The 25,603-nt window shown below is 43.9% G+C and overlaps 3 protein-coding genes across 12 annotated transcripts in view; 1 reads left to right on the top strand and 2 right to left on the bottom strand.

Annotated features, from left to right (window-relative positions):
- INPP5D (inositol polyphosphate-5-phosphatase D) overlaps positions 1 to 10,216 on the bottom strand; it is a 56,889-nt gene extending 46,673 nt beyond the window's left edge. Inside the window, exons 1-2 of the mRNA XM_063166738.1 lie at positions 10,107 to 10,216; positions 2,902 to 3,133 (exon numbers count right to left, since the gene is read on the bottom strand). Coding sequence (XP_063022808.1) covers positions 2,902 to 3,035 — 134 coding nt within the window. The 5' untranslated portion in view covers positions 3,036 to 3,133; positions 10,107 to 10,216. The remainder of the gene's footprint in view (positions 1 to 2,901; positions 3,134 to 10,106) is intronic.
- Positions 7,276 to 25,603, bottom strand: part of NEU2 (neuraminidase 2) — a 37,569-nt gene continuing 19,241 nt past the window's right edge. For 3 of the 10 annotated variants that reach the window (XM_063166740.1, XM_063166742.1, XM_063166743.1), the window contains 3 exons: positions 13,727 to 13,819; positions 10,107 to 10,311; positions 7,276 to 8,385 (listed from right to left, as the gene is read on the bottom strand). In XM_063166740.1, coding sequence (XP_063022810.1) covers positions 7,447 to 8,385; positions 10,107 to 10,311; positions 13,727 to 13,773 — 1,191 coding nt within the window. In that variant the 5' untranslated portion in view covers positions 13,774 to 13,819 and the 3' untranslated portion in view covers positions 7,276 to 7,446. Of the gene's footprint in view, positions 8,386 to 10,106; positions 10,312 to 13,688; positions 13,820 to 15,362; positions 15,552 to 16,613; positions 16,757 to 25,603 lie in introns of those variants that run through there. The other 7 variants (XM_063166745.1, XM_063166749.1, XM_063166746.1 and 4 more) reach the window with 7 other exon arrangements.
- Positions 20,474 to 25,603, top strand: part of NGEF (neuronal guanine nucleotide exchange factor) — a 47,740-nt gene continuing 42,610 nt past the window's right edge. The window contains exon 1 of the mRNA XM_063166739.1: positions 20,474 to 20,762. The gene's annotated coding sequence lies outside the window, so the exon portion shown is untranslated. The remainder of the gene's footprint in view (positions 20,763 to 25,603) is intronic.

Below are 25,603 nucleotides of genomic sequence, written 5' to 3'. Positions count from 1 at the left end.
ATTGTTCAGCCATTGTTCAGGCTGTCCATGTGGACGGTAAATAAAACATCAGCCTCCAAGTACTTATCTCCCTGTCCTCTCAACCAACCAGAGGAGGTAACAGTGTGACAAGGCAGACATTTTCTCACTCCTCTCTTACTGTATGTTTTTATGCACAGGTGATAATGTGCATATTGGGAGTTTCTGGAGCACTGAACAGGGCTGCTGTGCTAGGCCTGATGCCATGTGCCAAGTGCACCGTGAGAGAGGCATGGCATTGGAAAGGACATCTCGCAGGCAGGGTCCTCTTAGAGGGGTCCCAAAGCTGCAGCTGGTCCTTGAGTTTCACCTCTAGAAGTGTTGTTAGTCCTGCAGCCATTCATGGAGGAACTGCCAACAGAAGACCTCCTGGAGGAATGATACCAGTTTAGGTGCAGGGAACACTAAGCAGGCTCTTTTGGATTCCAGGATTCAGGCATTCCCCTCCAGGTGAGTAAAAGACCCCATTTCTTGTCAATAGACTGACAGATCAAATTATTTAGGCACAGAGAAAGGAGGAGGAAAAGGGCTTTGTTTCTTGCCTTTTATGGGGCAGTGTGACCAGAACAGGGGACAGCTGTACAGGGGGAGGAGCACTCCCCAGCCTTTCACTCTCTAAATGCTGCTGTTCAAAGTTTCAGAAAGGGAGGCAAGGCACTCTTAAAAGGCTCTCCAAATACACCTCCTCTACTTGTCTATATTTATAGAAACCCTGTTTTTCTAAAGCAGTTCTTCAATGAAATCAAAAATATTATAATAATAAATGCTTTTGCTGGATTTTGATTGATCTGCCCAGTAAATATTAGAGCTATGTAGAATATGACATTTCTTTTTCAGAGCAAATTTCATGTTTTTCATTTTCCTTATGTATACAGAGTTGACACCTGCTCCTTTGCAACATAATTCTCTTTTGTGGAAACAATTTACAGTCAGCCTTTCAATTCCCCACTCTCCCATTCTTCGTCTCCAGCCTCTCTATTTTTTAAACGAAGCAACTGAAGAGCTCAAACTTCAAACACCTCCCAATAGCACAGCTGAAACTGATACATCTCTGAGGAAGTTTTCAGCTTCAGCAAAGGTGCCCATTTTGCGGAGATGACATTCAGAGGGAAAGATTTATTCACCACCTCTCCACAAACTAACTGCAAGCCAGCATAAGCTGAAAGCTTATGTCAGATCGTTTGACAGCAGTCTGTGTGATGTTTCCCAAGCTGTAATTAATGCCAGCCCTTTGCACCTCTGATCCAGCCGCTCTTGGCTGGCAAGGCTGGGTGCTCCCCAATTCTTTAATCAAGCCATTCATATTAGCTACCTCAGAATGGATTTAAGAATGCAACCTTTGGCTCCCAGTACAGAAAATCATGGTCATTATATTGTTTCTGTTTCCTGATCCCATGTCTCTCAAGTCACAAAAGGCTTTCAAAGCTGCCTGCATAAACATTTACAATGGAAAAACTTATGCAAATGCATGTTAGTAGGCCTTTCTGCAGCACCTTCCCTTTCTATAATCCCCACCATCCCTTGGTGAAAATATTTTGTGTACATACTGGTTACAAGTCAAATCAATGGGGTAACACTAAAATCACTCCATGAAGCAACAGTCTGTTCTAGTAAATTGTTCCCTGACTGACCACTTAGGCCCTCAGCTCCTGTTACAGGATTTTCTCTCCTCCTTCCTGCTAGTACTGGCTGTTCATCTGCAGCTGCCCCTCTTTCTCTGCTCCCTCCAGAAAGACAAAACTCTTTGCTGTGTTGTTTCAAGCACCTTATCAGGCAGGCAATGAGGCTCTCTGTGCCTTGTGAAGACACCCACTCCCCAGCCACCACTCCCTGGCAGTCCAACACCTACACCCACGGGGCAGTTACCCAGCCCCATGGCACTCAGCAGCCGACAGTGCTGTCAGCAGAATCTGACCTCAGAGACAAGCAGTTAGCTCAGAGTTATAAACAGCAGCACCACCTTCATCACTACAAGAAATGTACTTTCAGACAGAAAATGAGAAACCTGCTTGCAATCTTTGTAATGTAATGTGGGGTAAAGATTAAATTAGTTTCATCAATCGGCTGCAAAATGGCAGCAAAGAGGATCTGATAGGGTCCCACTAGGGCTCTCCTGATCTCTCCTAAGCAAGGAGCAACTGTCTGATCTCTCTGTAAGACAAAGTTAAATGTCTCAGATTTTACCTATTGACTTCAGTCTCCTCTCACTCCTTCTCTCCTGCCTCCAGGAAAAAAAAACTGCCTCTCACAAACCCAGGGCAGGAGGCCTTGCTCTCTGGTTCCTGACCTAACCCAGAATGAGGGGATTAGGGCTGCCAGCACTTCTCTCCCTATTCCCCACATGAAACATTTACCCCATGAGCCACATTAATGATGCAGGTGGAATCACTGCTCTGCCAGGTGTACTATGCACAGCTCCAGGAACTATTTCAAGCCTTTTGCTGAATGCAACACAGTACAAGCAGGGAGCTCAAACATACACTGAACCAGAGCAAGAAAAGTGCCTGGGAGGTCCCAAGCTCCGGACTGGGGTCACTAAAGATAAATATTTGACCCAAGTTGTTAAGACACTCCAGAATTTCAAGAGGTTATTTTCTCTCAAAGCACAGCAGCAGTGCCTTTGACCATTCTCTCCTTTTGAATCAGGGGCAAGAGCAGCGTGAGCAGTACAGAAGTACATAAACCATGGGTTTATTCAGCCTGGCTCCTAACCCTTCCCCACCCCATGGCCCAGTCTGGTGAAACCAGCGGTGCTCTGAGGAAAGCTGCACGTTCCCAGTGAGTAGAGCACCTGTTTGCCTGTGTGCAGGGGAGGAGGCAGGAGTGACCCCTGCCCAGCAGGGATAGCAGTGTGGGCGAGGGCGCGGTGAACGCTGTACTTACAGCACGCAGAGTGCATATGCTGAAGCAATTGACTCACTGGCCCGCACAAGGAAGCTGCCGTCCTTGCCTACTTTGGAGAGCAGGTCTTCAGCTCTGGAGCGAGTGATGTTGCCGTGGTACCAGCACTGATCCATTGCTGGAGCTGGAGGAAACCTGAATGCCAGCACAGGAGCTGCCAGAGCTGCCTGTGTGTCTGTGTGTAACGATCAGCCAGCTTCGGCGCACCAGCTTCCTGTTTCAATAGCACAGAGAGGGAAAGGAAACTCAGCCACGGACAACTTCCTCAACTCAAACAGCTCAGAGAGTGAGTGTGACATATCCCTGCAGCCCCCACTCTCCCTCTTCATGCTGCTGCTGAAGTGACTAGCAAGCCCACGTTCCCTGCCTTTCCCTCCTGCTTTGTGTCCAAAATTCCCAGCTGGTGATCTCTTCTGCTCCCTCACAGATTCAGTCCCCCAGGCTTTGGTGGCCTGCCGTCCAATTTACGATCTCCTGCCAGATCCTTTGAGTTTTCATCTTTTTCCTGTCTCTCTGTCCTACCCACTACAGGTCTCCATGGGGAATAAATAAATCTCTGATCAGAAACACACTGTGCATTAGGATACATAGCACTGACTGCCCCATTCCTGCCTTGACTAGTCCTATCTAACTAGGTGTGAGGAGGGAACTTCAAAGAATTGAAAAAATAAAATAGCTACTGCATGTCTCCATGCATAGAAGCAGACGGAAAGACTGATTTGTGCTAGGGATTTTTGACCAAAGCTCCCTGTCAGCTACTGTGAGATGGATTCAAAGATCTTTCCTACTCTAAATCCCCAAAGGTGGGATAGAGCAAAGCTGTGTCTGCAACCTGCGTCAGAGAGGGGAGAACTGGAGCTTTCACTTCCCTTTTCTTTGTATGTACATCTGTCCCTCAGCTATGCTGTGTGGCATGCTTAGTGCTGCATCTCCAAGACGTATTTGCAGCAATGCCAGAACATTCCTACAGGGGCACTGCCTGCATGACAATTTTGGTTGTCTATCCTGTACCTCCAACCACTCTGCTCTCTGCACATCCACGTTTGAGCTATACCTGAAAGCAGCAGCTGAGCTGGGAATCGAAGTCCAGGGGCAGAGGAAAGGTGAAAACCCTGCTAGCCCTATGCAACCGTTGGTTCCAAGACCCAGGAGAAGTGCTGGAACCACAGTACCTGGGCCATGCATGAAGTGCTGTACACTGCATGGACAGCAAGGCAGGAGAGAACAGACTGTCAGTGCAAATGTGTGGGTGTGTGAAAGGACAGCGAACCAGCATAACCCAGCAGCCTTCTTGTTGTTTTCAGCTGTGTAGAGGCTTGGTCTGCAGTGTCCAGCTAAACCTCTGCAGTAAGATGAAACTGTGGGCAGCAGCAGCCCAAAGCTGTGTGGCCAGAGCAGGGCCCTGCTAGATGAGCAGAACTGCACCGTGCAGGGCTTCCTGTCCATGCTGAGCAAGTACTGTCTGCACATGAAAATTAGCTCAGCGGAACCGGGCCTTCAGCTCCACCACCATCCACACAGGCCCTTAGCAGGCAAACTCCTATGGATTCGAGGGCCTGAATGGAGTCAGACACAGAATGCCACGAAGTGGCTCTGCCACTAGCTGTAAGCTACAGAGTGGTTACAAACTCTATTCTCCCAACCAAAATGAGAGTCTGCATATGGCAAAGGCACCATGCAGCTGCTCTGACAGCCCTGCCTGGCCACAGTGCACTGCTAACCTCAGCTGCACCAAATCCTTGGGATTTCTGGTACCTCCAGAAGCTTCTCTGGAGCACAGCTGCAACAGGAAGCAGAACAGCTCTGAATGTCAACCACTGCTTGACCTCACAGTGCTCTCCATGCAACAGACATGTATCTGGATGCAGAGTGGACAGAGCTGCTCACAGCATTGATTTTGATAAAATGAAACTGTTTGGAGAGCTTCTCCTGATCTTCTGCAAACTAACACCAGGTAACAAATACAAGCCCTCGTTAGACATCTGAGACTAATCAACTGCATCCTTAGCGCCTATCCACCCCACCACCAACATAAATTTTTAGCAATCTGCTGCTACTTCCTTCAAATCCTGTGTCCAGGCACACACTAGTCCTTGACTTGGAGACAAAAACAAGGGGAAGGGATCCAAGTACAGAGGATGACTGTGACAATTGAATGTGCAGGCTGGTTTCTGTGAGTATCTCTTGGTCCTAAAAGAAAGCACAGCACAGCTTCAGCAGCTCAAAAGGTAAATCCCAATCCCCTAATATAAACAGCTCTGTGATCCCTAATGGCTTGTTAGCTTGGAATATCATCTTATCTCCAAGACACTATAATAGACACTTTATCTGAACTGGTTTTTCTATAGATGTCCAGGTAGTACTGTACCAGCCTCTCCAGAACCAGTAAATAAATAGTCTGTGGCATCATTCAAGATGTACAGTGGTCACCCAACCCCTCCTCCCCACTTATATTCAGCCTGTGCACTGCATCAGCATGGGAACTGCCAGGCTTGGCCAGGTAGAAACTTAAGTATGCATTTCCATGTCACAAAACTAAAGTATTCCATAGTACCTGATGAGGAGGTTAAGTCTATAGGGCAGCAGTGAGCTTTGCAGAAATCTAAATATACCATTCCCTAACTAGGCATCAGTGATAGGATGTTGGCCACAAAGGTTATTTAGATTCTGGCCTACATCTAAAGATCATTAGGAGTAATACCCAAAAAGTACTGACTACCGAGCCACTCTGCTACTCCAGCCCAGCATGTTACTGACCTGCTGCTTGGGAAAAGCTTGACAAGTTACCAGTGTATCTGTGAAGGTCATGAGATCCCTTCACTCCCTTGGTCTGCAGCATCCAGGTGCCCTGAAACAAATCTCCATAGTGAGGAAAGTCAGGGCCTTTTTTCCCAACACCCATGAAAGCTGTCAGTAGTAAAAGGCAAGGGTAGGAGCACTGTGCAAGCAGAGACTCACAGACCTGAGCAGTGACACTGCAAAGGATCCTATGGGACTTGGTAGTGTTCACCAAAGGGGATGTGTTCTGAGAGATCTCTGAAAGTTTTCTTCACCAAGAGGGTGAACAAACATATTTTCCTTGCAGTCACTGAACGTGTGCACATATGCAGGATACAACACACAGGAAACAAGCACAGACTGGTTCATATGCAGAATTTTGTCCAGAGGCATGGGCAACACTTTCCTAGCTCCATCTGCTCTGATGTGTCTCACGTGGTAGCCATTTGTTTCTGGTCAGTCTCTTGTCTAGTCATTGTATAATGCCTCTTTTCAAAACACACTGTACAGTAGTAGAATAGTGTCTCTCTCACAAAAACTAGAGCTGTTTCATTCAGGAATCTGTTGAAAATCTGTCTACATTGGAAAGCCTTCCAGCTGGAGTGTTTTATGTTACTCTGGCCTTGGTCAGTTCTCCTTCCTCTGGCACTGGTGCTTTTTTGCTGAAAGTGGGGCAATGTTATTTGTTTGACATAGTGCCTCATAGGCCAATAATACTCTGTAATAACAAGACATGGTGTTGTCAACAATAAGAGTAGTTGCTATGTGGATCATAGCTTGGCAGTTGTGTTAGATAGACCAGCAAACACTTCCCCTCCTGACTCTAAATTGGGAGCTCCCTCTGCAGACCTGTCCTGATCCTGCAGTTTCCATGTAGGCAAAATGCCATTTTTGCCACTTGCTCTGTCCCCCAGCGTAGAAGGGTCCTGGTGTCCTCATTGACTCCTAGTAAGACTGCTCAGGGACAGGGAGCAGCCATAGCACACAAGGCTGTGGTTTTCTTACACATGGGAAACTGCACCTTCTCAATGCAGTGTAAGCAAAAGGGAGAGTAAGCAAGAAAACACAGCATGGGAAGTAAGGAGAAGGTTAAGTTAGGCAGAAGCCTCTGGGGTGCCTGGGAACTCAACAAGGCAGCCCCAAAAACACTGAAGAAGTTGGCATGGAATATCCCAAGAGCAAGGCATCACATGGCCTTGCTGAAATAAGGAGACAGAAAACCCTGGAAATTACAGGTGCTTGCATTCCTACACTGGCTGCAAGAAACAGTGCTCCTTACCAGAGCCAAAGCAGCTTCCTGAAGAAGAAGACAGCAGATATAGGGTAGTAAGCCTAGTGCCCTCTCTAGAAGTTTCTCCACAACTTACTAAATACCACTCAGCACAACCCGGCTGCCATTTGTTCCCTTGCAGTCCCTGCACTGTCAGCACACGTGTCCCTGATGAAGTCTATCAGAGACCTCAAGGTGAGAAGCCCTATACAAAGGTCACACTTGTTTTGGGCATGTGATGCCTAAAAAAGCAGCCAAAGAGAAAGGCAAAAAGGGAGAACAGGCAACAAAAAACAAAACCAAATGTCTTAAGTTGTGGTATGTTTAATGGACTTCACAATCCACAGACAGAACAAGCCAACACCAAACTATGTGTGCAGCAGGAGTAAAAAAACCCTTTTGCTGAGGGATGACAAATGACAGTAAAAAGCATCAGCAAAGATGGTTTTCAGAGGGATGCTGATGGAAAGGCTTGAGACTCAGTGTTCTGAGGGAAAGGCTTGCTTCAGAGTGAACATGACAAAAATCATCTCTTCACATTGTCTGTGGGTCCCATATTCAAAGAGGCAGGAGAACAAAGGTGAGCCATCAGGCCCAACTCCCATGTACTGCAGATCTGAATAAGCACACAGGCCCTTGAAGAGTATGCTGGGTTTTGTCCAGTGTGCTGGATTTAAAGGGCTTTTGTTGAGGTAAATTCCTAAATCTTTTCGACCCCTTGGGTCTGTAGGATGAGCATAGAGTAACCAACTATCTTGACATCTGGCATCTGGGGGAGGTGGAAAGGCAGTAACACTCCCATGGCATCCTGAGGGAGGTTCTAGTAGCATTTCAACCCGCTGGCCTCCCTCAAAGTCCAGCCCGTGGTTGTAGCTGACAGCCTGGATCCTGGCTCCCCTGTTGCTCCTTGCATTGCAGTAAAGGACCTTTCTGCCACAGGTATGCACCTCTGCTACCTGGCACTCCACTGCGCTCTCCTCCCCCACAAAGTTCCCCTTCTGCCATGTTGCCCCATGGTCAGAGCTGATGAAGCAGAAGGCATGAGGGGTGGGGTGTTGCTTGGGGTCCAAGATACGATAGGCATAGGCAGGAATCACAAGGCTCCGGGCCTCATCGAGCAACTGCAATCCATGACCTGGCCCCACCGCAAAGGTGGCCCAGTTCTTGTACTCATTCCTAATGGTCCTGTCGGTGACATCCTGGGCAGCGCTCCAGGTGCGCCCTTGGTCCATGCTAGTGACATAGCAGAGACGTACCAGATTGATCTTTGTCCTCAGCTGATGCTGCTCAGAGATCTTTCCTGGGACAGCTATGAAGAACAAGATGAGTTTTCCCGAGACTTCATCATATACCGGGCAGGGGTTCATAGATCGGTGGCCTTCAAGCTTTGCACTGACAAGGGTCTCCATCCTTTTCCACTGCCACAGTCCGTGTGAAGGGAGACAAGAATGGAACACACTGTTACAAAGAGACCCACATTATAGTGCAAGGATGTCTGGATAAAAGCTACAGAAGAGTATGGGAAGAACAGAAGCAGGATAATGGATAGAGCAAGAAATGGGAAAACGATAATCTGGCATCACCAAAGGAAAGTGAAAATTATTGTGATGACACAAAGCATGTACACTTCACCAAGCATGTGGGTTATGTCCTTTTCAATTACTACTCCCTGAGGAACTGATAGTTCCATATCTCAATGCGGCTGGTGGCTGATGACATCCTTTAAAAAGCTACAGTGGCTGAATTTTCAGAAATCCTCACAAATATATATATATATATATATGGTACACAGACATGCCCAGTGGTCAAAGTGAGCTAGTACAGACACTGTGCTGTGTCCATGGTTTTTAGGAAGTCACAGAGAAACCCAAGCCCTTTTTAAGCATCCTGGATGATGACAAATCCCTTCTCATTCAGGCTCCTGTTCCTCCACTTTGATGTGAATGTATGTGAATGGGCAACCCAGCCTACACTGAAGCACCTTGCAAGGGCTGATTACATGACTCTGTTGTGGAGATTTGGACCCTGAGCTGTCTGACTCAGAAAATAGGTCATAGAGCTGGTATAACTACCCAGCAAGCCCTGTTTTCTTCAAATGAATAGCACATAACGCAATCATGTTTCTAACACTAGCATTGCAATTAGAAAACTATGGCTACATCATGTTATTGGCTTGGTAAGCAAAGCAATAGTTTTCAGTAAGATTCTATTAATTAACTTTTCTGCCCTGATTTGCTGATTAGCCTTTTTGTTCATATCTTATCTGTTTCTATCCAACTAATATTAACTTTTATTGAAAACTTAGTACTTCCATTTTAAAAAATTCATGTGAACACAAATTACTAAGTTTATGACCAACTGAACCCCACTAACTGAATTACAGGGACTTACACAAGATGTTACCTGAATGGTATGACACTGCAGGTGGGCTCAGAGGCTGCTTCTGCTAGGCAGACTCCAGCTCTTAAGAGCCTATAATCTAAGACAACCAACGAAGGTTTGGAATAAAAAAATATAATTACTTTTTTTTCCCCCAAGAAATTCATGCCTTTGCATATGCAAAAAAATTATTATAAATAGAGTTTCCACCACCCCCAGCCAGCCGGCAGCATAACTGTTAATAATAACTGGTAGGTTAATAAGGTAGCTAATTCACTGGCACCAGCAAACCAGACACTTTTTTTGCATGGAGAGACTAACTAGTCTCAATTGTTTTTTAAACCAGAAATCAGTCCTAAAATGATGAATTAAAAAAAAAATTTAAAAAAAAGAATAGTCACTGATTGCTAATTTACTCCTCCCCATCGTTGTGGCATTTCTTCCTCTTCCCTGAGGCATTTCTGCCTCTCCACCGCATTTTTCCTGCTACAACAGAACTTTTGTCCCATCTCTGTATCTGCATCCCCAGCTGTGCAATGACGGGTTAAAGCCACCCCTAGAATATCTACTCCATTTTAGTCCCCCCAACAGCTGCCCACAGGGTTGAATCCCAGCAGTGATAACCAGACATGCATTATTTATAGGCAGATTTGTCTCCTGTACCTGGGGAGGAGAAGCTGCCCTGTCCCTACATTCCACTCAGTGGGAGCAGGTGGGCAGAGCAGGGGGCAGTGTCCCCCGCTTCTCCCTGCACTGGTACCTGAACGTGCTGCGTGGCTGGGTCGTACACGCCCCTGCGCATGACTATCAGCTTGGCATGTTCATCCACCAGGTCCTCTCGCTCCTCAGCAAAGGCCAGGATGATGCTGAAGCGTGGCAGGTAGAGCAGGGCTGGAATTCGATAGCTCCAGGTACCGTTCCGGAATAACGCTTCTTGCTGCAGGACAGGGAACGCAGCCATCGTGCTAGGGGGAAGAGACAAAGCACACTGCATTTTGATTCAGCAAAGTGTCATGGGGCAGATTCCACTGCTTCTTGCTCTCTCTGCTCAGTGGGACCTGTCAGGCATTGAAGCATAGTTTCAGCTTTGTATTTTCCTTCTGCTTTTCCAAAGAGAACCTGTGCATAGCACAGTAGCTGGAACTCAGGCCAAACTTACCCTGGGAACAGCCTGGTTGGTCTGACTGGAGTGTCGCAAGGTAAGTACACCAAATACACTTAATTAAAAAGCTGTGCTTTGTTTTGTCTTTTTAATTAAATGCACAAGCTGGGATTTTTTTGTTTGTTTGTTTTGTTTACTCTAATTCAGTAGACTGTTGATAATAAGACATTGTAGTAGTTACCCTCAGAAGACCATTAATTTCTCTGTTGAGGATGTATCCAAAACTTGGCACAGAACTTCTGCTTTGTCCAATATGAGCTTAAAATCCCATATAAATTACACACTGAGGCAATCCCTGGCCCCAGGTATGTCCCATTTTGAGGATGGCAAGCACTGAGCATGAATAAGGAAAGGAAAAGAACACCCCTCCTTCCATAAGATCAAAAAGCAGTCTGAATGGTGTCACATCACTTGGGATGTGACCAGGCAGAAACCTTGTCCTCTTTACAATGATTTAATAGCAATGTTATGAAGGAAACCAAGCATGAGGGACAATTTAAGGAAGCTGCCTCTGTGTAACTGGTCTGTGCTATGCCCCCACATATCCTCTCTTCCTCTCCTCAGACCTACTTGGCCCTCTGTCCTCTTGCGCCAGTGAGCCAACTCACCCCAGTACAAAAGCCAGTAGATTAAGGGAATTGTGTCTTAGCAAATGGAGAAAAAATAAGAAAGAAAGAAAGAGAAAAACATGAAAGGAAAAAAAAATTCTCACATGATGTACCAGAAACTGAAGGCTTGGATATTCCCTGCTCAGCAGAGAAGGTGGAGAAGAAAAAAAAGAAAAATAAATATTAAAAAATCAAGCCTTAGATCTCTGACGCATTGAGTGGGTAGGATGGCAGGAAGATGACAATACACTATGAGTAAGAAATTCAAATGCCTCCTACCTCACTGAGGCAAGACTTGCTGCCCTTTTCGTGGAGGATTCTCCTATTTACCTAAATCTTGGAAAGTGCTGTAACAACTACTGGACATCGATGAGCTCCTGATGTTCTTGAAGGCTGCCTTGATAATTCAGGACCAGATATGGAGGCAGCTTCAGAGTGCTTGTACCTACCTGAGGAATAGTTTACACTCTTCCATCTTTTAGAAGATTATATTAGGCAGTCTAACTAACATAGACTTGGACTTTTTTTTTTTCAGTGTTTATTTATGAGTTAGGAAAACAAATAAACTGAGTTTATCCTCCAGACAAGTCTGAAGCACAAGATGAGCTACCTCACAGGACCATATATTCCACTCTATCCAGATCCATAGCTACGCAGCGAGTTTTCAAATATTCCTTCCTTCCACCTTCCAGGTGCTAAAATATCAGTCAGATTTTTGAACTCACAGGACTTCTCAGAAGGGTCTGAACTGCACTGCTCCAGCTAAACCAGCTGTACAGTCAACAGCAAGCCCCAGCACCACTGCCATTCTGATCCAAAGGCACTGGAAAGGGAAGTCAATCTCCCAGGAGCAGCTGCTCCCTCCTCACTGTCACAGAAGATAAAGCAGCGTGAGGAAAGGCAGCAGCACTGCTACCATACAGACTGTTACCAGAACTGGATCACAGCTATCCATGCAATAACATGAAGGAAATAGGAAGACCTTCCTAGAACAAATAACTGTGTTGTTTGCTACTTACCAGCATGGATCTGGCTATTTATGGCTCCTGAAAGAGAAACTCACCAGTGTGCTTCCAGACTATTTAAAGGGAGATTATTTAAAGGGAGATTAGTCAGCCTGTCTAGTGCAGCACAGGTTCCCTAGTGTTCCTGCTCATAATGCCAACCTGATCTTGCAGTCCTGCTTCAGAGCAGGGCAACAGGGAAGGAAAAGAAAGGGAAAAAAAAATAAGAAGAAGAAAAAGAGAGAGAGACAGAGAGATCTGGGCTGGTCTGTGAATCCCTTGATGGAAAGCCAAGAGACTGCTGCCACGGGAGGCCATGCTGCAGCCTGCTGCACATGAGTCCCTCCTGTCTGAGCCTGTCACCTGCACACAGCTCTGCCCACACTCTCAGCCCCCCTGTGACATGCTCACTGTGAGTGTCACAACATCTTCCACTTACTGCCAAATGGGGATTGAGGAAATAGCTGAACTGGGAATAGCTGCCATAGAAACAAGCCTGAGGTTCCTGGACACAGCAACTATAATCAAGGAAAATACTGGAATCAAGTGACATTTCCATCTATCCAGAGACTAAATAGAGATACGTGTGAGTGTGTGTGTATATACACTTGTACATACACTCCCTACACACAGTGTGGGTATTATGGCAGTATGCATATATATACAGGCTATGCATCCATCTGCAGAGAAACTTTTCTATCCTTTTTTAAACACACAAAGTCAGTATTCAGCTTTTTCTATGTTCTCCCTTGCGGATTCTCATGCAGAGATTGAGTCATAACAGTGTGAGTTTCACACAGAATCAAAAATGAAGCATCTTTAAATAAGTTTTAAATTCATAATATATATATTAAAAGAAAGTAAAATAGTGCTGCTTTAGTTACTTGTCCAGCCAACTGAAAGGAATCGATTTTTCTTTTGACCCCAACCTGTATCCAAAGGCATGCCCACCAACTAGATCCTTCTGACTATAAAAGAAGCAAAATTGGCAAATCATTGACTGGACAGCCATACAAACAGTGTTCCAGTGCTCATATTCCAGGACTGCTGGAATTCAAATCACACATGCTAGTCCTTCCAAAGCTACATTTCCAGGGCATGTGTGTGTGTCCATGATGCTACTTGGTTCCTAAACCTCACTGAAATAGCACTGGCTGGCCAGCAAGGAAGAAAACAGTGTTGCAACAAGCACACCCCAAGGACATGGGCAAGACAAATATCACAGCAGTATCTTAAAATACTAAGAGCTAAACTAGAATACAAAGGCCTGAAACAGAAGCAGGAGACTGGAGAGCTGTACACATGAACACAAAAATTGCTCAGACCAGTTTCAACTCAACAACCTTGGAGACAGAGTTAGCTGTACTTTCCTGAACTATGGGAATAAGAAAGGGGAACTGGATGTAGTAATTTTTTTTCTTAAGAGAAAATAACATATCTGGTCACTTCTTTCTGGATGACAGAGATGCTAGTGAGGAAAAGGGAAATTTATCATGTACCCATTAAGCCAATATCCCCTACTGCATTCTGGTTTTTATTGGGGTCTTTAATTTATTTTCCACACTTACCCTTGCAAAGTGTCGTGTTCAAGGAGGCTGATGTTTACCTGCAATTCCTTTCCAAGGCATGAGTGAAGCTGCACTGAGATCCCATACTTCACCTCTGGGCAGGACTGGGCAGACAGGGAAAGATGAGCCCACTGCAAACAGTAAGAGGAGAGGGAGTTAAACTGGAGGAAGCCATTACTCATCATTTGCAAGTTACAGAGCTGTAATGATTTCCAAAGCAAAGACTGTTTCCAGAAGAGTCAAAAGAAATAACAGTTGTCAACAAGTGAATCTATGATGGATTAAGTCCCTGGAAAGAGTCCAAGTGGCAGAAAGGAGAGGTGCTGGTAGACACCAGGAGAGGGTACTTGATCCTTCCACTTTTGTCCTTCAAGGCAGCTCACACAGACTTGGAGCAGGATGAGCCATTGCATGTTTATTTGCTTTAATCCTCTCCAAGAAAAGTGAGTAAAAAGCATAACATTTCCACTGGCCTCAGCTTCTGTAAAAACCTGTTCTAAACATGATCAGAATCAAGCTGAAATGACATCATGTCTTTAAAACAAACCAACAAAAAATAAGGTAAAATGCTTAACTCGGTCCCTTGGTCCCTGTCAGAGAGCTCTACACTCTGTGGAGCAGGTAGCTTGCTCTTGAATGATTTCAGATAGGTCCCAAAAGAATTATCCAACTCATTAAGGGAGATTCTGGGGAAAAAATATAATCAAAAAACCCAGACAGAGTTGAATACAAAACTCAACTAAAATTCTGCTTTTCAAGGCAAGCACAAGAACCCAGGACTGCTCATTTTCTACTCAGCATCAGACCTGGCCAGTGCCTTCCAAATATATAAAGTCAATGAAGCATTATGCCAAAACACACTCCTTGTCTCATTTGAAGAGAAATCAGACATTTCCCTTGGGATATTACAGAGAGGGGTCCCAGAAGTAGTCACATTCCAAATCCAGTTGTATAGGGTTAAGAAATAGAAGCCCCAGTTGTTTCTAGAATAATTGCTGCACAGCACACTCCTGTGTGGAAGCTTTCCTCCCTCCTAAGCAGCACAGCTGTGCCTGTTTCTGCCAAAGCCCAGCATCAGAGCACTCCATCTCCAGCCGGCTTATGCCCTTAGACCAGACCCTACAGTAAATCTAGGCTATGGAATTTCTTAACAAGCCAAGCAACACACATTTATTTAGTCTACTAAATTACCCTCAATGCAAAGTCAGAAAGATGTTATCAGTAAAAACCATCAAATAATAAACCTTAAAACAAACCTTAACATTCAGAATTCAAAACTGAAAAAGACACAAAACTGGAATTACTTTAATCCAGCAGCTAATTGAACTAAACTTTTTAACCACACTAGAAACAGAAAGTTTCTCTTGTGGTAAAAATGTCATACCACATTTACAAGGGGATTTTCCTTCACCCCAGTACATGCTTTCCTAAACAATCAATCAGGGTCTGCTTTCAAACTGTTGTGGCTCAGCTTGGCAGTAGCTCCTGCACCTTAAAGTGGAGGTTTTCTTAGCAGGAGAGAGGAATTACATGGAGCAGCAGTACTTTTCTTAAAATATATTTGGTGGAGGAATACACAAACTGCATTCCTAGTTGAATCTACAAAACCTTTTTAGTTCCTATCAATGTCCACAGTTATGAAAATTTAAAAACGAAAAGGAAAAGCAAAAATACCTTTTTACTCTGTGTCTTCTGGAAGTCAGGTCAAAAGGCAAAAAACAACAGAACCAAAAACCACTCGTATTGGATTAGACAAAAGGGAGGCTCACCACACTCTTACCAAGCAATCTCCAACCTGCAAAATTATTTATGTTGGCAGCAATGTCAGCTGTCTTGGATCCCCAGAAAAAGCTATCAGCTGGCATATAAACACAAGCTTACATTTAAATAGCAAACCTGTTTTGCATATAAGGGGTGGTTCCATGGGAGCCAGACAAACAATAGGGAAAGACTTCTACATTACCATAGTAATTAAGCAGCATGTTTCTACCTGCATGGGTTGCTGCACTGTGGCACAGCTGTTGGTTCTATACAGTTCAGCATGCTGTCTTATTTCTTGGTCCTCTACTCCCCTGGTGCTGAGGAAGGCAAAATTCCTCTGGTTGCAGCATGTGGACTCCCAGTGCTTTCCCTCAGAGTACTGAGCTCTGGGAAAGTTTGCCTAAAGAACCCATTAAATTGTTATAACCAACAGGTGATGGTGCTGTGATAATCTAACATTCTGTCTCCACACGCCAATCCATCAACATGTTCTTTCTGGATAAGAAATGGGTTAACAATAGGAGTGGCCAGGCAGGAATGCAGGAATGATACATTCATGCTGATGCATTCAGGGGCAGCTCCCAGAGCCTCTGTGGAAGTGTTTCAAGGCCAAACTACCCCAGCTCCTGCAGTCAAGGAGCTACTGGGGGGAACCAAGCACAGGGAGAAGAGTACAAGCCTAATGTCACACCTGAGGAAGAAAGAGATGCAAGTATCCCTTCTCCCAGCTGTGCCCTGGCTGGCTGAGAGGCAGCACCTGCAGATGCTTCAAGCACCCAAGCAAATAATTTCATAACTACATTGTGCTACTGCTGTCAAAAATGACAGCAGTAATCCCATTTCCTATCCCTTTTCTTGCTGCATCCCTTGCTTTCCTCTATTCTCTATTGAGCTTCCATTGCTGCCATTAACACTTCTTGTCTTTGAAGTGATCTGAAAGAATGAGAATAACAATCCTGTGAAGAGATCTTGCTAGTCATGCAAAAAGTCTCCTCATTTCATGGCAGTTGTGGTTGATCTGGGCAAGCCAAATAGGAAGATGCAAAGGTGTGGATTTGCAACCAATCAGCTGAGCAACCAAATTAAGGTAATGCTTCTATATTACTCTGTTTCTCTTGAGCAACCCTGTATCCTTTCCTGTGCCAGCAAGAATCCTCATCTTACCTTGGCAAGCCATCAGAGGATATGAGACTGGCAGAAAATTAATCCACAGGGAAAAAAAAAAGTGAACTGTTTCTGCTGGGTCATTGTCCTGGATTGCATCAGCAAGAGTCCATCAAGCAGCAGAATCTGCAGTTGGAGCAGGAGCATGAAGCTGCTGACAGGAGGAGCAAACACACGACCCAGACTAGCACTTAGTCATTGGATCTAATTAGCTGCATGGTGAAACCACACCCCGTGTTTACGAACCTTGCCTAACTGGGCAGGTAAAGCACGGCCTTAATTGGGGCACAAAAGAGAAGACTGAAGGCATTTGTGTCTCACTGCATTACCTGGAATCAAACAATAGTGTGAGGAAAAGTCCCTCCAGAGATATCATTGACATCCACCAGATACTAACTTTTAACAGTGACTCCTGGAGAAAATCCAGAGTCAATAAAGTGGCAGCAATTAATGGAGGACAAAAGACATTGAAGAGACTGCTAAGGTGCAGTCTGCCTGAAAGCAAGACATGAATGATTGCTTTATGGATTTCTTCCCCTTTTTTCTTCTCCCTGGCTAGCAACAGTGTTATTCAGGTGATTTTCTGAGTCACACACTTGGCTTCTGCAGCCAGACAACTCATAAATACTCATTTGTTAAACAGAAATCACCTTTCCCAGCTGCAGCTTAAAACTGGTTGTCCATCTCTTCTGAGTGGCAGTCCCAAGTGTGGCTTGGTGTGGTGGCAATGGTGGCAGCATGCATATGGCAGAGTAGCTCTGCCTCTGGCCACCTCCCACCTCCCCTTATCAGCTCATCCTCTCTAAGTAAGATTCCACACATTCCCCTGCAGTCAGCTGGGGTTCCCTGCCTTTGGCCCACTCCCCAGGACTAGTCAGTATCAGACATGGCTGTGAAGAACCTAACAGCTTAGGAAGGCTAAATCTACACCTAAAATGAATGATGTGCTGCTTAGTCCTGCTATGAGGTTAAAATTAGGCAATCTCAGTGCCTGTGCAGGACAGTCTCACAATCAACAAGCGGGCACCCCACACTGCTTCCCTGCAGCCACCAACACCACTGCCAGCATCCAGGCTCCAGCACTGCTCTTCAGCCTCCAGCCCACAGCACAAACCTCTATTTGCAAAACCCCAGCCTTCTGATAAAAGAAAAAGTGCTTTTCCCAAACAACATGTTGTTCTGAAACTATTTTACAAAACTGCTCCTTAGTAACTATCAAAAATGGATGTCCCACTGTTGACATGCACAGCCTGATCCTTTCTCTTTCCTTTCAGTGTAAATCAAAATCAGTGTCACCACTGAAGTTTAAAACAGGTTTAGGTCTGAGGAAGATCAAAATCTTCACTTCTATTGTTCCATGCTTACTTCATTGCCCTTATATCTGATTGTTGTAATGAAAACGTTTTTAAAAAGGTTAAAAAATGCAAATGGGGTGTGTGGGTGCATTAATAAGAGGATATAAAAATAATGCAGAAGATAATATAATGACAGAATCCTGAACAATGGAGCATTTGAATTCGGAGGACCGTGTTCAGTTTTGGGTGTCACCTCTTAGGAAAGATATGGCAATAGCTGCAAATGGAGGCTGAGGAAAAGAATTCAGAAGCTAATGCTCATGAGCATATGTGAAAAGAAATTACCAGGAAAACAAGAAATGGTACATCTAGTGAGTGACATGCAGTCCATTAAAAATTGCCAATGTATATTTCCCTTGCAAAATGCTCAAACCTGATTCCATTGATTCCCAACATCATTAGAAAGGCAAGGCTGGCTCAGGTAATTCAGTGGCTTTGCTGTGCTGTACAGTGTAGCTGCTGTTGTCAGGCAGCTGTAGTTCAAGTCAAGAGGTCTGTGGGGTCAGATCATGTGAAGCAGCAATTACACAGTACTGCAAATTTTAAGTTAAAACATTATGTGCTGTCTTCCAGGCATTGGGTAACATGGTATCCTTGGTGCAGAAGATAAATCCTACAGACCTGGGAAGATAAATCCTACAGACCTGGGCTTTGACTAAGTCTGTTCTGTCCAGGAAGGAAAAAAAAAAAAGACAAGAAAAAGCCAAAGTAATAATAATTATGAATGTAAGAAGGAAATGCTAAGGCAGAGCTCTTTGGGAAATATGGTCCCTTGGATGAGAAAACATCCACTGTTTTCTTTAATGCCAGTTCTAGCTAGGGAAAAGAGCCTCTGAGCACATTTGAGACGAGCACCTCACTATCCTTATCAACTGTAGGTACAACAGGCATGAGGAGCTGGTACTTTTTGGGTTTGTACTGCTTCACACTCCACTGACTCCACTTATATTACTTTTGATTTCCAACAGCACAGAATTTTCCAAGCACAGAATCCTGCTGCTGATGCCTCTCTCACAGTAAATACAAGTTATTTCCTCACCCTGTGAAAAAAAAAAAAAAGGACAAAATAAAAAAAATATTCCCTTAACTCAAAGGGCATTACTCCATAGCAGACCTGTAAGCCTTCTGGCACTCCATGGTGAGTCACAGGCTTGTCACAGGGAAGCTTCCTCACCCTGTGTGAGACAACACCCAAAAAACAGCCTGCCTATTATACACATTACACCATTTCTCCATTTACTTTGCCCATTTGGAAGAAAAAAGAAAATACACTTTATTTTCGTTAACAAAATGAATGGCATGATCTATGAGAAGCAAAGGAAGAGAGGCGGTGGTGAAGTTTGAATACAAAAAGAGGATTGTAGAAGCAGGATTTATTTAGCTTTCCAAAAAACACTGAGGAGGAGTCACTGCAGGAATTTAATGACTGGAAAATGCAATAAAACTGTAGTTCCTTGCTTCGTGTACTCTGCAGTGCCTGGACACCCAGATAAGCAAGTCTGAAGCACAAGTCTAGCTAGATTCACCCTAGGCAACTCTTGAAACAGAGAGGAGCCCAAATTCCACTGCATCCTTCATTCCTGAGTCCTGCCAGCTCTCAGACCAGGAGTGCACAGGTCTGATGGTAACCTTGATTAATCATTACAGGAGTAATTGCTGGCAGCCCTCTATGCCAGGCCAAACCTTCAGCTGGTATAAAGGGACATTGACACTGGTGACCATGAATCTATGATGTCTGAGCTCAGATTAACCCAAGTTTAACTCAGTGAAATCTTCCATGGAGTAGGCTGGGCATACAGCTGCATTTTAAAAAGAGTAATGTTGTGACCGATTAAAATATTTGCAAACAAACAAGACACTTGGCAAGGTCAGTGAACTTCAAAATGAAAATAAAAACCAAGGGAAAGATTAGCATCAAATTCAGCAGGCTATGTGATGCTTTTTCTAAGTGTCAATCCAAATGAAGTCTTAAAAATACAGAGTGAATTATCCAAGGATGAGGGGAAAAATCTCTCCTAGGAATAGCACTGATCTAAGCAATCACTAATATTTGTCATCCTTTGAAGCACCAGGCCTAAGTTGCCCCCAGAAGAGGGACATTCAAATCACAGCAAGCAAGTAGCCTGGTAATAAGAAATTATTTCAAGAGGGAAAATTATCACAAGCATTTGGATTGATCCAAAAGGCCTTAAAATAAAACCAGGCTGGCTCTGCTGTATCCACCCCAGTGCCCAGGTATGTGAATACACATGAAATTAAAAAATGGCAATCTAAAAATAGTCATAAACATGTAGGTCTTTTCATCTCAAATGGCTGTAAATAATGTAAAGCAAGAGCAGTTTCTCATCCAGTGGGCCTGAAAAATGGAAGCAAATACTATTTACTGTTTCCACGTGAGTTTGCAGATTTGGACCGAAGTTTCGCCCAGTTGTTAAAGATTTATACGGGAGGTTTAACAATCCCCTGTCATTAAGCCTTGGCACAAGCAGTGCAAAGGACGTTCAGGGCATATTTGTACTAACTTATCTGGGTAAAGAGAAAGCTGTTCCTTTACACTGTGTTTGCTGTGACTCTGGAAACTGAGCAAACAAAATCTGAGGCACACTTTACTCTCAAGCAGAACTGACATGAAGGTACAAGGACTGAAGGACACCGAACTTGTGTAGGACATACCTGCCTCTGGATCCACAACTGAATTGCAAATCCCTAACAATCTGGGGGAGTTTAACTCAGACTTTTTGGAATACCTCATCCCGATGGCAAATGAGAGACCGGCTCAGCCCCTGAATGTCAGGTGAGTAAAATCCTGTTCTGGGGGGATGCTGGAAGAGGAACTGCCTGAGGAAGAAACCAAAGAAAGAACTGAAGGAGTCCTGTGCAAGCCAGAGAGAGCACAGTTATGACACTGTTGAAATACTGGCTGACAGAGAGGAGAGGCACCACTGGCACAACCTGGTAGGCATAAAATCCACCACCCACAGGGAGGAAGCCTAGTCAGAGGGGAGACCCAGACTGTACAAAATGGCATTAATGTGACCACCTGAACAGCAAACATTCCCAAACCAAACCAAGCTGTGTGTCTTTTTCCAGGGGCAGCACAAGTTGTGATTTTTCCTGTCAAATGGTTTATGTGTGATCTTGCTTTAAAAGATATATATAAAGACAGGAAATATGAAAAACAGCCTGTTTTCCTCTTACCTCCAGGCTGATCCTTCCCCTGAGCCAATTTTTCCTTTCACTCTCAGGAGGCCAATTGCTGTGAATCCAGTGTAGCTGTGAACTCTCTCCCAGCAATTATGTGTATTTTTAAATGCACAAAAGTAAACAAGGACTCAAATTTTATAAGAACAAGCTAGCTCTTCTGATCTTAAACTATCAACAGATTTGACCGTTATAGTGGAGCTGTCACTTCCAGACCTAGTTGGAAGTAGGAAATTGCACTAAAATAATGAAAGCTATTTAGAATATTTTGCTGAACCTGCAAGAAGTACTAATTGGCTGGCATCCATTTTATGAGACAGACAGGTATTTTATTCAGGGCTGATTTTCTACACTTACAAATTGGGACTGTTAACTTGAAACTACTTTAAGAAAAACTCTAAATACAGGAGTATGTATGAAACACCATACTGCCAGACAAGAAGAACCCAAAGAACCCATTGTCCCACACTGCTATATTTTGCCCAGGACATTTGCAAGACAATATAAAATGCTTTAACAATATAATTACCCTCATCTGTCCCTGAATATGTGGCCAGTGCCTGGGGATTTCACTCAGCTTTTCCTTTTGAAAGTAGCTTGTTTTGTGATTTCTATAGGCAATTATAATTTTTCCCCAATAGTTACTGGAGGAAATAATACATGTTTCCAAGCAGCACCCCATGGAAACTGCTCCATCATATCTAAAATAAGGAAAATTGACAAGACTCAGTAACAGCCTGGAACAATCTGGAAGTCTCATCTACCTCTTGCCTTCTCTTTCCTATGTGAAATCATCTTGGAAACAGATGTCCATGATAAAACAGGTCAAGCAGGTTGCTCAATCTGCAAAATTTGGACTTTGCTGTTCCAAAAGGGAGCAATTCCTAAAACAAGAGCCTTTTTTAGGAGCAGTTGCAGTCAGCTCAAATAAAACTTAAAAGAACAGCAGGGGGAGGAACTAGAAATCTAGACAAGATGCTTGCTTTTCACTTGGGGACTGAAATGTAGAAAACATGAAATGAAAAATAACCAAAACCAAGAGAATTTTCAAACGAGTTCATTTTTTCCTTTAATTACATTATGTTTCAGAGTTCTTTTGAGCACATCAGGTTATCTCATGTCATGCTCTTGCACTTACATTGAGTTCCTGCTTAAGTAACTCAGAAGAAAAAAGACTGCAGAAAAATGCAGGAGTATTCACAAACTGTAATGTACTGCTCCCAGTCCAGAGATGGGGAACTGACATGCTCAAGACTGCCCAGGAAACTACAGTAGAGCTAAGAAATTACATCTACTCTCCCAGAACCCGATCCTGTGCCGCAGCCATGAGATTAACTACCCTCATCCCAGCCTTCCTCTTTCTGTGCTTAAAAGCTGGGAATGGAGAGGAGGGTAAAACCTGCTGTTAGAAGGAAAAGTTCCAGAAGGGAAAGTTTTGCCAACCTTTCCCAGCACTTAGGTAAAGTGGAATGGCACTAATGTGACAAGATGGAGACTCCCTGTGCATGTACATGCATCCAGAGCACTGCATGTGTCCCTCATTTTCTACAGTGCCATGCTGGCTAGTGCTGCAGCTGGCAAATTAGAGGCAAGTGGGGAAGGCTTGGGGTTGATGGCATAAGCACTGGGCTAGCCCCCAGTACTGGGAGAGAAGAGGCTGCTCTGTGTTGGGAGCTGCAGCCCAGCAAGCTTCTCTTCCCACCAGGGTCCAGAAACAGCCGTGCTGAAGGGAAGTTTGCATCAGTCAATGCTGTTTGCTGATGAGCTTCCAGAGTTGTGTATCAAGTGCTTTTCCTGAGTTACTAAAGACCCCTGCAGTCAGAGTAACAGGCTGTAAGAATAGAATCAGCTCATGTCACATTTGAAATTAGCTGAAATTAGCTTGATGCAGTTGACAAGGAGAGTATGGTGTAGCAGCACTCCAAACCTGCCTGGTTTTTCAAACTGGCAGAAACCAGCCTAACAAGATACTGATGTCTTAGTGACTTCTGGCTCTCTTGTAGCTACACGTTTGCAAGCAGATTCACCAAACAGGCAAACCTTGGACCCTCCACCCAATAAACACCAAGGGAGGAAAAAGTGAGAACTCTATTTCTTGATCAACAAAATTAGCCTTCTCTTTCCCTGATTCTGTATGGAAGCTTTCAAATGAAAAACCCTGTGAATTCTTACCTTTCTGCAGTTCAAACAACCACCCATGCTCATTTCTTCCATAACAAGTGTCTAATACACAACCAGCAAATCTAGAAATAGAAGTGGGCATCATTATATTTTTCCCCAAGAGCAGCATAGGTCTTGTCTGCCCAAGGGACACTTGGCCTGTCTGCTTACTAATGAGTCTGTCTTGAAAAGCTTCAATCAAGACATCTATTAATCCTCCTTTTACAATTGTCCTAGCATTACTAAACCTCTCTGCTTTCAGCAAGGCATTATGCCCTGCATATTATTTCTCATACTATGTTTTTGACTAAATCATTTCATCAGAGACTAAAGCTTCCATACCTTAGTCCTTTAAGTTTTTTAAGTAAGCTCTACATTGTATACACATTCCATGGCTAGAAGGCTTCCCACAGCCCAAACAGAACAAACAAAAAGGAACAAGGACTCACAACTCCTACATGCAGTCCTGCAAAACAGAAGAGATCATCAGGCAGACTGCTGAGAGCCTTCCTGTGCACGTACTTGCAGAGTACATGGGTATCTCCTGCTTTGAGGCTACATCCTGCAATTTGCCCCTAAGCCCTGAGCTGATAATTGTGTACTCCCCCCAGCCTAGGAGGTACAGGGATTTGGTTTTTAATTATTCACTTACCTTCCTGAGATAAGCCTGGAAAACCTCATGAGTTTTCAGTCACAGCTACTTAGCAACTATTTCACTAGTATCTTCTCAGCAGAAATAAGGAATGGGATGGCATCAATGGCAAGAACATTTCATAAACAGCAGGAAGAAGGAAAGGGGGCTTCCTCTAGAGGCAGGAGTTCTTGTTAGTAGAGAGATATCAATGATGTCAGATGAACAAGCATGAGGTTTATACATTTCACTTCTCAGGACTCTCTCAAAATCTTCAAGCAAAAGTGCATTTTCACCATTGCATGTCTAATAATTTAAGGAAAGGAATAGAAATAAGGTCATATTTTTGGTATATTAGTTTTATAATAAAAAGCAAATATATATATATATATATATATATATATAATGGGTTAATTTGCATGAGGTAGTGAAATAGTTCATGTTTCATGCAGAGGGAATTGTATGAAGGCACATATCCTCTTCTGTCATGTGTCATAACATTTGTAGAACACACTTATTTGGTGGTCCTATGGACATGTGGCTTACCTTTATGCATAGAGCTACCCACAATGCCAGACTTCATTCCAGAAATATTTTTAGAGCTAGCAAGAACATCTGAGTAATTTTTAGCCACTTTAAATGTACTGGTTTCTCTCTCTATCCTCATTCACTTGGTCTTAGGGTTTCAAAAGCACATGGTTTGGAGGATTTATTATATGGGTCCAATGTATTTATTTTTAGTCTCTGAAGTGTATCTAAAACAGGTTCTCTGTAACATGTGCAAGACAAAAAGGGTTTTCTTGTCACAAAAGTGTAATGAACTATATAATTCTGTCTTGGTTTTGCTTGCTATAAATAAGGTACCAACACTGAATCATGGCAATAGAACCGTTATGTTAGCTTCCTCAGCTGAAAGACTATCTCACAATTGGGCTGGTTGTATTTTGATTCTGTTAAGGCTGTTTATAGAATTCAATCTTATTTACAAAATGAGCACAAAATATTTAATTTATTTGATATTCTATTTGTCAAAACTATTTGATATTCTTTCAGCCAGCATTCTCAAACTTATTTTCTCTGGCTTCTGCTGCGAACCTCATTGGTCCATGTGTTACTCTCTGGTCAGTCTGTTCTCATGCTCCACCTGTTTGTCTCCACCTCTGTGCCTTAATCAAATAATACCTTGGCCTTGCACCTAAATAGTTGAAATTCCTTTGTCATGTACATTGCTCTGGACAGGGACATGCACTTAACTGTCTTTTGCCACCATTTAATAGGAAGTGTCAGGATCGTAAACATTTCCAAGGATGGCAATCCCAACCAGGAACAATGAAAATATAAATATTTGTGTAGTCAGGCAGCTGAGGGCTATGAGAGCTTTAGGGTAAGGTGTTACCACGCCCGTACATCCTTCTGCTGAAAGTCAGTCCCCCTGGAGCAGGGGTGGCTCAGCAGGACAAGTGAGAGCAGCACACTGACACTGACTCCAAGTCTTCACCTCAACCACCGATGAGGCTAAATGAATTCATAGCTGCATCTGCTGAGATCTAAATCTGCCAGAGCCTAGGGCTGAGTCTGTGGGTGTTACTATTCCCCTGACTCAGACAGAAATATCTCCCAGTGCAAATGCAGGCCTGAGCTTG

The sequence above is a fragment of the Melospiza melodia genome, chromosome 12 (assembly GCF_035770615.1).
Source record: "Melospiza melodia melodia isolate bMelMel2 chromosome 12, bMelMel2.pri, whole genome shotgun sequence".
Lineage (NCBI taxonomy): Eukaryota > Metazoa > Chordata > Aves > Passeriformes > Passerellidae > Melospiza > Melospiza melodia.
The sequence above is the reverse complement of the archived record's forward strand: the minus strand, read 5'-3'. Positions and strand labels throughout refer to the sequence as shown.